Source organism: Planococcus citri, chromosome 3 (genome assembly GCF_950023065.1).
Source record: "Planococcus citri chromosome 3, ihPlaCitr1.1, whole genome shotgun sequence".
In the NCBI taxonomy this organism is placed as follows: domain Eukaryota; kingdom Metazoa; phylum Arthropoda; class Insecta; order Hemiptera; family Pseudococcidae; genus Planococcus; species Planococcus citri.
Genome location: NC_088679.1, coordinates 30,923,461 through 30,938,944, shown reverse-complemented (window position 1 = coordinate 30,938,944; position 15,484 = coordinate 30,923,461). Strand labels below are relative to the sequence as shown.

General features: G+C 33.1%; 1 protein-coding gene across 3 annotated transcripts in view; it reads right to left on the bottom strand.

Moving 5' to 3' along the window:
- Positions 1-15,484, bottom strand: part of nan (transient receptor potential cation channel subfamily V member nanchung) — a 49,328-nt gene that overhangs the window by 3,582 nt on the left and 30,262 nt on the right. For all 3 annotated transcript variants that reach the window (XM_065353950.1, XM_065353952.1, XM_065353951.1), the window contains 6 exons: positions 10,711-10,861; positions 10,523-10,626; positions 9,793-9,875; positions 5,901-6,414; positions 1,637-1,831; positions 1,412-1,563 (listed from right to left, as the gene is read on the bottom strand). In XM_065353950.1, the coding sequence (XP_065210022.1) occupies positions 1,412-1,563; positions 1,637-1,831; positions 5,901-6,414; positions 9,793-9,875; positions 10,523-10,626; positions 10,711-10,861 (1,199 nt within the window). The remainder of the gene's footprint in view (positions 1-1,411; positions 1,564-1,636; positions 1,832-5,900; positions 6,415-9,792; positions 9,876-10,522; positions 10,627-10,710; positions 10,862-15,484) is intronic.

Here is a 15,484-nt window from a genome sequence, read left to right as displayed (position 1 = left end):
GAGACGTCCCGACAAGGCCATTTTTTGGCCCCCATGACAGTTATCGACTTGACCACTCTTAAAATATTGTAATAAATATCCAAAATACGAATCGGTGGTTGGTTAACCCACAATTACCATTTTTTTTGGATTCCAGGGGTTCCCAAAGTTGTGATTACAAAATGAATTTTAAGAACCACTGAGTATTATTTTCAAAACCTTTTTCAGCGTAAAATGGTCTGTTTGAACTCGATAAACATTATGCGAGGTGATTTTCTTATTTTCGACCCACGGGGGCAGAAATTAGGGGGGGGGGTTGATTTTTAGAAAATTTTGGAACCATCATTTTGAACCTACTCCTTTGAGCCCCCTAAAAAGCTTTTTACAGTTTATTAGTATCTGAAAGACCTTCATCCTACCAAATTTTGAGCTCAATAAAATTTTCCGCTAGTACTCAAAAATCCAGTTTTCCATTTTTTTGCAATTTCGAAATTTTGGGAACCCCTGGAAAACTAGAAAACTATGATTTGTGCCAAACGTAACGTTTTGAGGTTTATATTCAATTACCTTGATGAAAAAGTTTAATTAAGCTACCTGTATATTCGTAATTATGAACCCTTTTTTTAAAGCCCCCCACTTTAGGCACTTCTGAAAAAAATGTTTAAGCACATTTTTAAAAATAAATTGAAGAATTTACATGTTCGAGGCACTGCTGGAATTTTCACTCAAGTTTTCAAAATTTAAAAACGACCTATTCATTTGAAATTTCAACTTACAAAATGCAGCTGTATGCGAGAGCTATTAAGAATAAAATTCTAAATCATGATACGTGTAACTTTGAACTTGAAAGCGTTGCAGGGTGATTTCATTGCTAACATTTTTGTTATTTTTTCAATTTTCATTTAAACGTTGGGCTCAGGTTAAAAATTAAAAAAAAACTCATCGAAAGATTTTTACAGTAAAAAAAACTTTAAAAAAAGTTTAGGGGAGGGGAAGGTTTCGTATGTTGGTACAGAGCCGTATATGTATTTCAATATTCACAAGCTTCCCTGAAATCTGCTCAAATCTTGAACCTCTTTTGGAGGGTTCAAAGGGCAAACATTTCAGTTTTTCGACAATAACTTTCAAATTACAAAGATAAGGTGTACGAAAATTGTTTTTCAAACGGAAGTTAAAGAGCATAAAAAATAACGTTTTTTTGTTCTTAGTTTGGGAAGGGGGAAATAAAGGAAAAACGATGTTTGAAAAAAACCCTTTGAACTTGTCACATTCCTGCGATTTAAAGACCAAGCAAACATACCTACATAAACGAACGAAGGCATACTAATCTACACTTCTAGTGGAAGGTTTTATTTCTCTATTGGGTCTCGGTTTGGAACACTTTTCACATTTATTCAGACCGGTAGAGTAATAATAGGTACCTATTACCTACCTGCAAAAGAATAAAAAATACGGCGACGTCGTTAACATGATGACAATTATCATCATATCTTCAATTTCATCCGAACAAGAAAATCGTAGAAACGGTATTATCATCATTAACAAACACGAAAACAAAAACATAACCCTGGAAGGTTCGCTCATCTGAAATTACAACCATTTGAACGATAAAATTACTCGAATATACCAGTAAAATTCGAATTAATCATAAACTCACCAAATTCTCGATGAACATATTCAAACCGAGAAATCCAGCTTCCCTGAAAGCTGATAAAATATACAATAATGCTCCCAACTCCAAAACACATTCGGTTATCAGTCTGAACATATCTTTGTAATCGTTGATTGCCATTAACCTACAAGTACCGACGTTCTCTTGCCACCACGTGAAAATTGTCTCATTTTCTTTTACCTGCGGATGACAATTATTATTATAGATGTACGTACTCGTATAATCAAATCCTTCGACGATGTTTCCTTCAGGCTCAATTATAATTATGTAGAATGCGACGTGAAGGTGTATTGTCTGCGTTCCATGGGAATGTAATAATACTACACGTAGTACTACGTATACCTACCTATAAGGTATAAGGTTCTTATTCCTATGATAACGTTTACAAAGTGTCGTAATACTATTCATAAAACAATCCTTTCGTAACACAATGAATATTAATTACATGTCGTTTCAATGGTAATTTGTCTACTTCATTGAATAGCAAATGAAACGTTACTCGTCATTTATTACCTACAATTAGTAAGGTTACGTGTATCAGATACCAGCTAACTCCGCGAGTAACCTACCAAATTTAATTTCGTCTTAGTGAATTGAGCATAATGAACATATTTTTTTTTTTTCGAAAAAAATTCCAACTTTTTAGAAATAATGTAATTTGAGCGTCTTTTCGTTGTAACAAAAGGACATCTGAGTCAGTCATCTAGAAGCATAAAGATGTGACTGAGTGGGCACTTATCAACTTAGAATTGTTAAAATTAGAAAATATATTTTTTAGGCTCAATTTTGGTACCAACCTAAATGTTAGTGAAAAAATCGTTGTTTTGTTTTATTTTTTGGGGAACCCAATAATCTTTTAAGAATTTTTGTAAACTGGTTGATTGTCAAAAAATCTGATTGAGTAAACTAGATCTCTTCCACTCATCTAAAATTGCCCTTTGAGGCTCAATTATGCGCTCTCTCGTGCCTTCTCAACAAACTGAACAAAAATTGAACAAAATGATTTTTTTTGTGGAAAAAATGAGCAAAGAATGTGAACTAATGATCATTTTATCCATCTCGATTGGGTATATCCAACCTACATATTATATGTATTTCAAAAATTAAAATCAAATGCAATGTAAAGAGGATAAATAAAAAGAGAGTTTATATGTGTGCCCTATGGAAAGGAGAAAGGATATTGAGGAGGAGGTGAAGGATGACACGAGCTCTCAAATTTATCGTAAAAACACCTTTCTATCTTCTTCTTAATAATATACCTACCTACCTATACTTTGTTGAGATGACTATAGATAGGTATGCATAATATATGCATAACACTGCGTATTTACGGCAAACTGAGTAGGCAACTTATTCTACATTATTTTTTATCAAGAATTTTCCACTGTGATGGGATGAAGAACTTCTTTTTTCTAATCTTTCAGAATTTTTTGCAAGAAGAATCAGTTTAAGAACCGAACTTTAGATTGAAAAAAATAAAGTGGTTTTCAGAAAATCCAGATCATAAAAAATTAATTCAACTTTGACAAAATTTCATTTTCGACCCGGCTGTATTTTAATCCTATTGCGATCTGAGAAAAAAAGAGAACACCAGGAATTAAACATCTTAAAAAAAGTCATCAACGTACCATTTTTTTTTTTTTTTTTTTTTTTGACAAATCTGTACCTACTCGTATAAGTACAAACTTTCACATGAAAAACAATTCAAAAGGCGATTTTATAGCCACAAAAAAATTGATTTCCTAAAAAAAGCAACAAGAAAATCAAAAAATTGTCGACTTTTTGAGTCCATCTTATAAATTTTTTCAAGAAATCGATTTTGAAGGAAAAAACGTGTACCAAAATTTATTTTCAAATTTTGCAAATTATTTCAATAATGGGTACTTACCTATCCCGAAATTCATATTTTAGTGTAACAATTCTCCTAGATAGGTATGGATAACAAATTAATTTTTTTTTGGGGCTAAAACCTGAAATGAATAATTTAATCATATTTCTGATATTTCAAGTGAAATGGCCTTGGAAAAGATTTTGGGAGGTCACTGAATGCCCTAAAATTTTGGAAATTTTTATTTGAGTAATTTTTGCACATTTTGATCATCATGTTGACTTGCTTATTTGCAAAATGCATAAAAAAATCATCCCAGAGAATAATTATTTTCATCTCACAGAGACACATTTGAAAGAATGTTGTGTCATGTAGCTCTCCCCTTCCCCCAAAAAAGTCTTTGAAAACTTTGAAAATTTCATCTATCTATTTAAATTACCTAGTAATTGAAGAATTCTTCAGCTTGAAACATTTAAATGAATAATAGTGAAGACAACTATGATTTGAGGGAACTTGGGTGAGCTGAAGGGAGAGGGGAGGTCTGAAATGCATGACTTGAATTTTTTGAAAATTTCGTTTTTTTTCCCTTTCTCATGAGATTGTTAATTTTACATTTTCATTGATAAAAAACTTGAACTAGACGATTTTTTTTTCGTTTCTTGAAAATGTTGAGGAATACAATTATTCTTCTCAAATGGGGCTCCATATAAGATTAACATTATCCCACGAGGCTTTTTCTGTATTTTCTCAAGTTTGAAGTCTAATATATGTAGTATACGAAGTCAATACCACGAAAAAATGTTCAAAAATTATTTTAAAAAAATATTTCCATTTTGGGAGCATTCAACTTTTTACCTCCCTCCTCTCCATTTGAATGCACCCTCAGGACCTTCATACCTCAAATATTATTGAAATACGTAGTCACTCATCAAAATTATTTCAGATGTTCGTCTTATCGATAGGAATCTAGGTATGAATTTTCGAATTTTACGATAGAGACATTTAACGGTGCTAAGACTTCCCTTAACCCTTCCCCCACTCCCTTACAGACCTGTCAAGAAATAAAATCTTTGCATCTCCCCCACCAAAAAAAAGCTGCTCTAAGTACTTGGCAATTGAAAAATCTGTACCATCAAGATGTTTATCTGTGTAACAATCCATCCTACATGGAAATGGTCAAGAACCTATTTTGTAGAAAATCGTATGCAGAGAAATTTTGTACATGATCATTTTCCTCATATGTAGAAGCCCTATTTTTGGAGAAAAATGCAAAAATACTGTTTTTTGGGGGGGGGGGTCTCAACCCTCTCCTGAGCAACACTGGGCATTCAGGTGCTTGAAATTTTCGTTGTAGAAGAGACTTTACCTCAATTTTTGGAGATACTTCGAACGAAGATTAGAAATTTCAATTTTTGATCGATATCTGAAATATAGGTATAATCATCGAGCCACCCTGTGCATTTGAGAATTTTTTTTTGAATTTTCTATTTTCTGTTTCACCATTTAAAACTAAGTATTCAAACCAGCTAGACAACAAAATTACCCATTAAAGCATATTTGACACGAGCGAGTTTTAAAATCCTGAATTCGACACTGCGATAAAATCAACTAATATTTTCAATCACGTCTTATTTTGACAAACGTATCATCTTCAATTCGACCCACGTCATAGATTTGAAAAACAGATAGATAGATACATATGTTACTTGTTAATTTTATTTTATTCTGTTATCATGACACAGTTAAACTTCTGGTTCGGACACAAAATGTCTGACTGCTCACTTTTTCACAAATCTCAAGACTTGTTCTCATGCGAAGGTACACAATGAAGGAAACGCTTTGAAAATAGATCATGGGCAGATTTTTTTCTATCTCGCATCGAGTCGGATATTGAAAAAGGCAAACGCGAAGAAGAAAATTTTTGAATGTTTGCAATAGGTACCTATCTACAGTACCTCGAACATTACAATTTCTGACACGACGATCGTGTCCTATTTTTGTGAATGCAATGTCGAAGAAAACGCCGAATGCCTACCTTCGCAGAAAAAAAAACCTAGAGTAAATAATATCTTCTTTTCTAAAGTTACTTATTTGCAAAAGAAAGATAGAAAAAAAAAGAAGAAAAGAGGGAAAAGACACCCTTACTTAGTAGTCCTGTATCGAAGAAATAAGCCAACACAGCGTATGAGACCACGCAAAATACACATAACAATAACGTAACGATAGAACTAACAAACAGAGGGAGTGAAAAAGAAAATTACAATATCCGTATTCCGACGAATAGCGCGGGGTTCAAAGTATCGACAAATCCTCGATGTAAAAAAATCGACACGAAACAGTCCGCCAACACAAAATACCAACACGTCGCATTATCCAATTTACATTTAATATAAGCGCAAAATCATAGAGAGGCTCACTCACTTCGTCATCGTAGTAAAAAGTCGTCGACGGCACGTCGCTCTCGCTAGTCTCGTTGTAGTCAGTTGTGAAAAAGCCATTAGAAGAAGTACGAGTACGAGGAGTATTTTCCGTAAAATTGAGAGAATCGGCTACGTTGTAATAGCGTTGTCGTTGATTTGACATCGGTACATCGTTATTCATATTCAAACTAGAGCCATTTACCGATGCCGCCGATGAAGATTCGAAACTCGACTGTGTTGTCGTTTCAAAGTTGCTGGAAGCATTTTTCGAATACTCGACGGTATAATTGAATTCCTGCTGCGAATAACGTTTACTATGTTTCCTCGTCAGCATTTCGGAAGCACTTTGGGTATCATTTTGGATTATTTTTTCGGCGTACGTAATTTCAGTCATTTCCGGCATTTCGCTGGTTACTTGCATGTTTCCGTCGGCCGAAGGAGGCCCCGGACGTAACGTGAAGCAGATTAACGATAGCAGAAAGTATAAAGAGAATTGGAAAAATTGACGATAGAATCTGTAAAAATAGAAATTTCAGTCGTTATACGAGTATACTTTGAAAACAACGTTCAAAGTTTAAGATTACACAAAGTCAAACTTGACAAATATTAGTGGAGTGCCTAGTTTGGAAAGATAGAGAGTGCATGAGAGGTTGGAAAATTAGTACTTAACGAAATATTCCTTAACTTACGTCAAATTTTAGAGAAATGGAATTCCACTCGTTAAATATTAAAGTGAGAGGCTTAGACCAGGGAAAAAAGAGAGTTCTCTGAAAAGATCTTGCAAAAATGTTGTTCACGTTCAGGATGAAAGAGTAGAAAGGCTAACACTGTTGAAAATTTTGATTTTCATTGAGGCTTCAATTTTGAAATAATACATAATAAGTATTCAAGTTTTTCTCATCGCTACCATCCACCACTTCTCCCCTTCTGCAGAAAAACTCTAGAACCTCACTCCATATACCTCTATCGAGAAAACAATCCCACATTCGAATTCTTCGATTTTCAAAATGTACATATCAATAGGTAGGATGAGAACATTTTTGAATTCTCGTCCTTCCCAACGCATCACATTGAGCCAGATTAAAATAGGAAGTGAGTGTCCTCATCTCTCGAAAGTGTTCAATGCTAAGGGAATATATCCCCGAGATTCTCTTTTGAAAATCTCCCCCCCCCCCCAATCGTCCTAAAAAACGGTGTTTAAAAAATCTAATTTTACAGCAGGCTAAGAATAACATACACCAATCAGATTTTGCGGCGAATTGGTAGCTCACCAAATCAGAATTCAAATACAGTAGACATGCTCATTTTTAAAGAATAAAATTTACGAAAAAATGATTTAAAAAAAAAGTTTCTTTATCATTTTCAACGTTTTTTTTGTTTTTTTTTTTGACAAAAAATTAGGCTTTAATGGTGTTGAAAATGTTGAATTAGGTACGTACGAGTAAATGTTTGAAAATCAAAATAATTATGATATTTTATCATTTTATGCCTGTATAATTACGACGTAAATTAAGGATGTTCCGTACAAGTTTGTAAGTACATTTTTGAAAATCTGTATGAAAATCTGAAAATCTGATTTTTTTGCTGGAAGTCTCAGAGCTGGAAGTACTCCATATTATGGAATTTTTTCAAAAAAATTATTACAAAACAGAAAAAATACACTGAATTGGTGTATTTTTTTTTTTTTTGAAATCTTCAAAATGATCTTATCTGAAATGATTGTTTTTGTTTGTTTGTTTGTGTGTTTTTTTTTTAAAAAGCAAAAATTTAATAAATTTTCCAAAGATCGCAGCATTTCTGGACCATTCAGCTTCATTGGTCTTCCTTTGATTAAAATTCTAAATTTTTGAATTATATTTAACAAAAAAAAACCAATTTTTTCTATCTTGATTTCTGAGGTCAATTTTATGAAAAACCAAATCTTCCAAAAGAGTAATTAAATTCGAAAACAAATTCAAAGTATGATCTGTGCCGTATGCATTAATGCAGAGTCAACTATGAGTTGGGCCAAACAGAATTTGGAATTGGAATCAGCACTCCTGAAAACCAATAATGCATTTTTTGATTTTGAGCTCCGAACTCCTTCTCTGGGAAACTCAATTTTGACTTTATGAGATCAAGTACCGCTTTGGAGCTCAAGGTGTTCAATTTTGATGTTTGGATCAAACTAATTTTAGTATCAAAATCAGCGCCTTCGAAAACCTGATTTTTTTTTACTTTTCCAGTCCCTTTAACGAGTGACAAAAAATGCCCCCCCATCCCCCACCAAAAATGCAAAATCTCACTTTCTCACTCCTTCAAAAATCAATCGATAATACTACCTATCAATAATTGGTGTTGATTTTAAAGGGAGGTGGGCGGAGGGAGGTGGTGGTATTTCATCCCGTTCTGTTGAGGGTACCCATTCTGAAAGTGGGTACCTAAGACATTTCAAATCAGCATAAAAAGTAACGATTTTGGATCCGAATCCGGCTTTGCTGAAGCAGCACAGTTTTGTGAAATGTTTCGAAGATGTTAATAAAATTGCATAACCAGTTTGCCGTAAATACAAAAATGATTTATTCTTCACGAATTTTGATGTCTCGTATTCGGAATCTGTTCATTTTTTACATGATTTCTATTTGATAGTCCAATAAAATGACCTTGACCACCATCACAAATCTTCAGGGAGTGGAGCAAGGAGATAAGCAATTTTCATCCACTTGCAATTTGTTTCGAAACTGTCGAATTTTGAAGGCTTATACATATATCTCAAAACTGGTCAAACTTGGAGCAATAATCTGTTTCAAAGTAGGATCTCAGCACACGGGAAGAGGGCTCATACCCTCCTAATTTCGATAAAATTAAAAAAAGTTGAAAAATGAAATAGCATGTTAGATTATTACAAATTCAAAGATGCTGAATTAGAATAATTGCTCAAATATTATTTCAATCCGATCACGTTGATTTCCCTCCATGTACGAGTAACACATTTTCCAAATTTTTGGATTAGACCTCTCAGTGCTCCCCCCGAGTGCTCTATTTTTTTAAATAAGAAAATTCAAGAAATTAAGAAACTTTATGTACAAATAGATTTTTAGATTTTTACCTAGAGGTTCACTCTTATTGCAGAAAATTAATTTACAGGGAGACGGGGCTATTTCCACCACCTTTAAAAATTTGCTAAAAATTGAAAAATGAACTCCAGCAGCGTGAAAGCTATTTTTAAAGTGAGGGTGACATGCCCTTTCAGTGAGCCAAATTTTAGCTCAATCGAAACTTAATGGGTTGTGAAGGTACTCGTACATTTATTTTTTATTATCAATGGGACAATGGATGTTTGAAAAAATCCAAATAAAAATCGTGAATTTGGACAATTTGATCTAAATGTTCTCAAAAAGTGTGGTACCTAATCGGGGTGTTTCAACTTGCTGAATGCGAATCCAGCGTTATAGTTCCTTTTGAATGGAACTTTTAATGGTCAAAATGTGTAGGTATAGAAAAATTAATAAGAAATCGTAAATTTTACAATGTAGCCTATTCTTCGTAAAATCGCTGCCAGAGCACTAAAAATGGGTATCGAATTTCAAAGTCAACTGCTAAAGGTGGTGTAGATATTAAAATTTTCCCTCAGTCGAGGTTACCAAGGTACTGTGAAGGTGACATTATCTAAAACGAGATTAGTAAAATTTTTTTCATCGATGGACCAACTTTTGAGGACCTCTGGGTCAGCTCTTTCTGCGACTAGAAAGTTTCAAAATTTTTGTAGCTGGTCTTCTATGTATTCAAAGTGAACGTCTTCGTTAATTTTGGTCAAAATCTAATATACCTACTTTTATTTCGCTCCACCCCTGATCATGTACCTATCTATGTACTTGAACATTTTTAATAATTACGAAAAATTATTCTCTTACCGAAATTTTACAAATGTATTCCATTTTGCATTCAACAAATCAACCAAGACTCCATCCATTAATTCTAAATGCTCGTCTTTATCCTGTAAAAATAATTTTTTCGTTAAAATGAAACGTTCATTAAAAAGTGACGAATATTGATTCTAGGGTGATTTAAATTTTTTTTTAGTTCCTTGTCTATGCGAGGATAAAATGAATTTTTCATGCAGAAAATTTCAACGGTAAATAGTATTAAAATCTGAATTGTCTTCCTTTTTCTCACATTTTCTATAAAATCTATAGGTATATGTAAGTCAGTTTACAATTCGGCGTTGAATTCAATTTAACCCAGCTCAACTCGAAGGAATGAAAGACAACAATGAAAATTGCAAGAAAATCCAAAATCAAACGAATAGGTACCTACGTACATAAATTACCTCGTAAATCTCTAAACCTCTTCTAAAGGTGAAAATTGAAAAATGAATATTGTTAGATTCAAATTTATGAAATGTCAAACACCCACTCGCGTGATTTGGTAGATATACCTACATATAAGTACAAGGACAAGCACACTACACCTCTTCACAAAAAATTGACAATTTCAAGTTGTCGTTTATTAGGCCATCAATAAGAGTGTGTAGTGTATAGAACATATTCTAATAGCGTATGCACATGAAGTCTATACCATACCTAAATCTATTCTATGTATTATGCGTACCTATATGATAAAGAAAATAAAAATAAAATTTACCCCAAACACGACTAAATTTAAAGCTGAGGTATTGCTAATATGACCAGTTTTATTGTCAATGGTATCGATTTGAGTTAAAGGATAAGCTGCACAGGTTATGCTACCTATAAAAAACAAATGTCGGTAAAAATTGCCTTCTTACAAGAATACAAAACAGCAACAATATCTACTTGTATTCTTTCACTCACCTATTTGCCAGTATATTTCTCTTTCTATTTTTAATATATGGAAAAACATCTCTATACGGGCTAACTTCGCAGCCAGTGTTAGGGGCGTTAAATTTAGCACATTTTTAATATCCAAATCAGCACCTACTTCGTATGCCATGTCAAACGACGCCTGAAATGTGTCGATAAGAAAATTAGATTTTTCTTTCACCCTTCTAATTTACGTGTGTGGCGTGTACGGTATTCTACACAATAACAAATATATCGAAAATACTGTTTAACTTTGCAACGACGACGAAGAAAACATGTTTTGTAAATTGAAATATCGCCGCGAAATTTTCGCATAGGCTTCCAGTCTACTTTTACATATAAGACCCATCTATACTTAAGAGTATATAGGTACGCGTATCAAACCCGAATACGTAATGGTTAAATTTTTTTTTAAAATACCGAAAGCTTATGCATTTTCGACGTAGTTGTACCACAAGTAGCTTGGAAAGCTAGATGAGGTACCCCCGAATTCAAAATTACCTAAACTAAACGAGAATAACGTGATTGTAGATACAAATTACGTTATAAGAACGTTAAAATAAGCGTAATTTATTTGAAAATTTTCATAAATACGAGTTCATTTTTTATTAATTTTTTTCTCTCGTAGAAAGTTCAACGCAGCGAGTTCCTTTGCATATTGAAGCTTTTAAAAACTCCGAGTAGGTATAAGCGTAGTCGAGGTATTGTCGCGAAAATAATATATCTCACGATGAAGAGAATATTTTTTTAGCCGAATTTTCCCGAATGAGAACGAGGTGAATTCCAAATTTGGTGTAATTTTATTCCACCCAATATGCAAACGAGAAGGAAAGGTAATTTTTCTGTGCCATGGGCTTATGATACAGCCGTCGTTTTATTACGTTATATCTTTCATTTTTTCCCCTCATAGGCTACCTTAGAGGATTTTATGCAGCAGTAGGTACCTACAAATCGTCGTATTAAATTATGTGAATTTGATATAGGCACACTACGTATGTATTTTTGCATAGGTACTTGAAGTTTAACGATACCTAATGATTTAATTGCTTGATTTATATCGAGAAAAGATTACATTAGATGGTTACCTACAAATTTCATTTTTTTAAAAAATCGTTTTTACCATCGATAAATAAAGATTTTATTTTATTTTATTTTATTTTTTTTTTAGGGTGTTCATAATATTTTAAGATTATTACACCCGCGAAGAGAGGGTTTTAGATTTGGTTTATCAGATTGATTTTGTTTAGTAGGGTTATTAATTTTTAGATTTCAGACTCAGAAAAGTTGAATTTTGTTAAATTACTGGTAAATTTAGGTAAATTACTGGTAAATCTTGGTAAATTACTGGTAAATTTTGGTAAATTACTGGTAATCTTTGGTAAATTACTGGTTATATTCAAAAAATACCTAACTGGTAGTAAGTATTTTTTTTTGGTAAATTAGCAGTGTTGTCAGTTTAAAACTTTGACTATAATTATAATACTGGACTGCTAGCACCCAATTAAATAACATGTGAATTTGATAACGCCGTGAGGCGAACATGATGGCGTTTATATGGCGTTATAAGGCTCTGTTCGCACCCTCTCTTACCGCACTTCAGCGGAATCACCCGAGTGAGCGTAAGCAACTAGGACGAATTCCCCTGAAGTGCGGTGAGAGGATGCGAACAGAGCCTTATAGAACGCGGACATGTTGGGATCATCAATTTTACTTCGGCTAGCAGTCCAGTATTATATGTATAGTCAAAGGTTTAAAACGGCGCCGTGTGTTTTAAACGTTGTGAAAAAAACGGACCATTGTTTAAAACAAAATTTTGTTTAAAATGTTTTTTTTTTGTTTTAAACAAGTTTTTTTTTCAACTCTTATTTCCTAAAAAAAACACGTTTTTTTTAAATTTCTCGTTGAAAAAGTAGTGAAATTGAAGGAATTGAATTTTTAGATTTTCATTCTTCTTCCTATACTTTTTTTTGAAGGCAAATTTTGTGTTTTGATTTCAATTTTTTAATATTTCTTGAGCCTTATGGCTATTTTATGACGTCGCATCTTGAAAGTTGATGACTGGATGACGTATATTTGAAAACCTAAATCCAAAACAAATGAATTTGTGTTAAAAACGTGTTTAAAACACATTTTAAACATGTTTAAAACACGTTTAAAACATGTTTAAAACACGTTTAAAACACATGGGAATCCGGCAGTTTGAAACTCTGTTTTAAACAAAAAAAACGTTTTAAACAATAAAAACTGTTTGTTTTGTCTTTTTTTAAAAAAAACGTTTTTTTTCCAACACTGTAAATTAAATTACCGATAACTGTTTTTGTTAAATTACTGGTAATTTTTGTTTGTAAATTACCGGTAATTTTTGGGTAAAATAAGGTGCACCGGGGCAAGTCAGAATGTGTTTTTCGCAATTTCAACTTTGACCAGCTGTTACTCCCCTTCTAATGAACCAATATGGATCAAATTTATTATGTAGGTTCCCATAAGAGTTCTTAACCTATGGTGAAAATTTGAGCGCAATTGACACTGTAGCTGTCGCTCAGTGGAATAAAATATAAACTGTTCTAACATACTCCAAATTAGGGGAGGTCAGAACAGGCTAAACTTTGCAGAGGCGTAGCTGACAAACAGAGCGTCCTAGAAAAATTGCGTATATACAAAATAGTAGAGAATTTAATTCTCTTTGAGATCACTTTCATCAGTTTTTCACTAGGACGCACGGTTCGTACGCTATATGCGAAAAACTAAGAGATAGAAAGTCTGTATTTGAAAACAAATTCAAAACAACAACAAAATACAATTATTGAACCAAAGACATCTAAAATAAAACTGGATCGCGAAAATTTTTACACAGTGATGAAGTAGGGGTAGTGCCCTCAAGTCACCTTTAGTAGCACTTCGCCAGTTATGAAGTATAAACCTCTTGGCGCTAGAGCAAGTTTTCTAACATACCCCGAATTCTGACTTCCCCGGGTGCACCTTACCGGTGATTTTTTGGTAAATTCGGTAATTTTTTGAGTAAATTACCAGTAATTTTTTTTGGGTAATTTACCGATAATTTTTTGGGTAAAATACCGGTTAATTTTCAGGCAAATTACCGGTCATTTCTTATGGAAAATTACTAGAAGGTAACTGTTTTTGTTAAATTTCTAGTAATTTTTGTTTGTAAATTACCGGTAAGTTTTTGGGTAAAATACCACTAATTATTTGGGGGAAATTACCGGTAATTTTTGTTGGCCAAGTTACCGGTAATTTTTGTTGGCCAAGTTACCAGTAATTTTTTTGGATAATTTACCACAAATTTTTTGGGTAAAATACCGGTAATTTTTGGGATAAATTACCGGTAATTTTTTGGCCTAAATTACGGTTAATTCTTTTGGGTAAATTATAGGTAAATTTTCAGGCAAATTACTGGTGATTTTTTGTGGCTAAATTACCGGTAGTTTTTTGGGTAAAATACCGGTTAATTTTCAGGCAAATTACCGGTCATTTCTTATGGAAAATTACTAGTAGGTAACTGTTTTTGTTAAATTGCTGGTAATTTTTGTTTGTAAATACCGGTAAGTTTTTGGGTAAAATACCACTAATTATTTGGGAGAAATTACCGGTAATTTTTGTTGGTCAAGTTACCAGTAATTTTTTTGGGTAAAATACCGGTAATTTTTTGGGTAAAATACCGGTAATTTTTGGGATAAATTACCGATAATTTTTTTGCCAAAATTACGGTTAATTCTTTTGGGTAATTTTCCAGTAATTATTTTGGGTAAATTATTGGTAAATTTTCAGGCAAATTACTGGTCATTTTTTGTGGCTAAATTACCGGCAGTTTTTTTTGGGTAAAATACCGCTAATTTTTTTGAGTAATTTACCGATAATTTCACTGCGGGTAAAATACCAGTAATTTTTGGGGTAAATTACCAGTCATTTTTTTGGCTAAAGGAGGAGTCCCGATAAGGCCATTTTTTGGCCCCACGACAGTTATCGACTGAACTACTCTTAAAATATTGTAATAAATATCCAAAATGCGAATCGGTGGTTGGTTAACCCATAATGACAATTTTTTTGGCTCCAGGGGTTCCCAAAGTTGTGATTACAAAAAGATTTTTAGGAACCAGCACTGAGTATTATTTTCAAAAACTTTTTTAGCGTAAAATAGGTGATTTTCCTATTTTCGACCCTCGTGGGCAAAAACTGGGGGGAGGGGTTGATTTTTGGAAAATTTTGGAACCACCATTTTGAACCTACCCCTTTGAGCCCCCCTAAAAAGCATTTTACAGTTTATTAGTATCTGAAAAACCTTCATCTTACTAAATTTTGAGCTAAATAAAATTTTACGCTGGTACTTAAAAATCCAGTTTTCGCAATTTCGAAATTTTGGGAACCCCGGGAAAACTAGAAACCTACAATTGTCGCCAAACGTAACGTTTTGAGGTATATATTCAATTATCTTGATGAAAAAGTTTAATTAAGCTCCCTGTATATTCGTAATTTTGAACCCTTTTTTTAGAGCCCCTCACTTTAGGCACCCCTAACAAAGGTGTAAAAGCAAACTTTTTCAAATGAATTGAAGAATTTACATTTGAACCACACTGGCAAGTGCTAGATAATTTTTCATTTGATTTTTCCTGTAACTTTCAAAATTAAGCTAGCATTTTTCAGGTAAAAAAGCAGCCATCATCTATGATTAGAGTGAAAAATCATTCATCTTTCATACTAGTCCAGGAAAAATAACATTCCATTGGGAAAAGTGAGGTAGAAAGCTGAA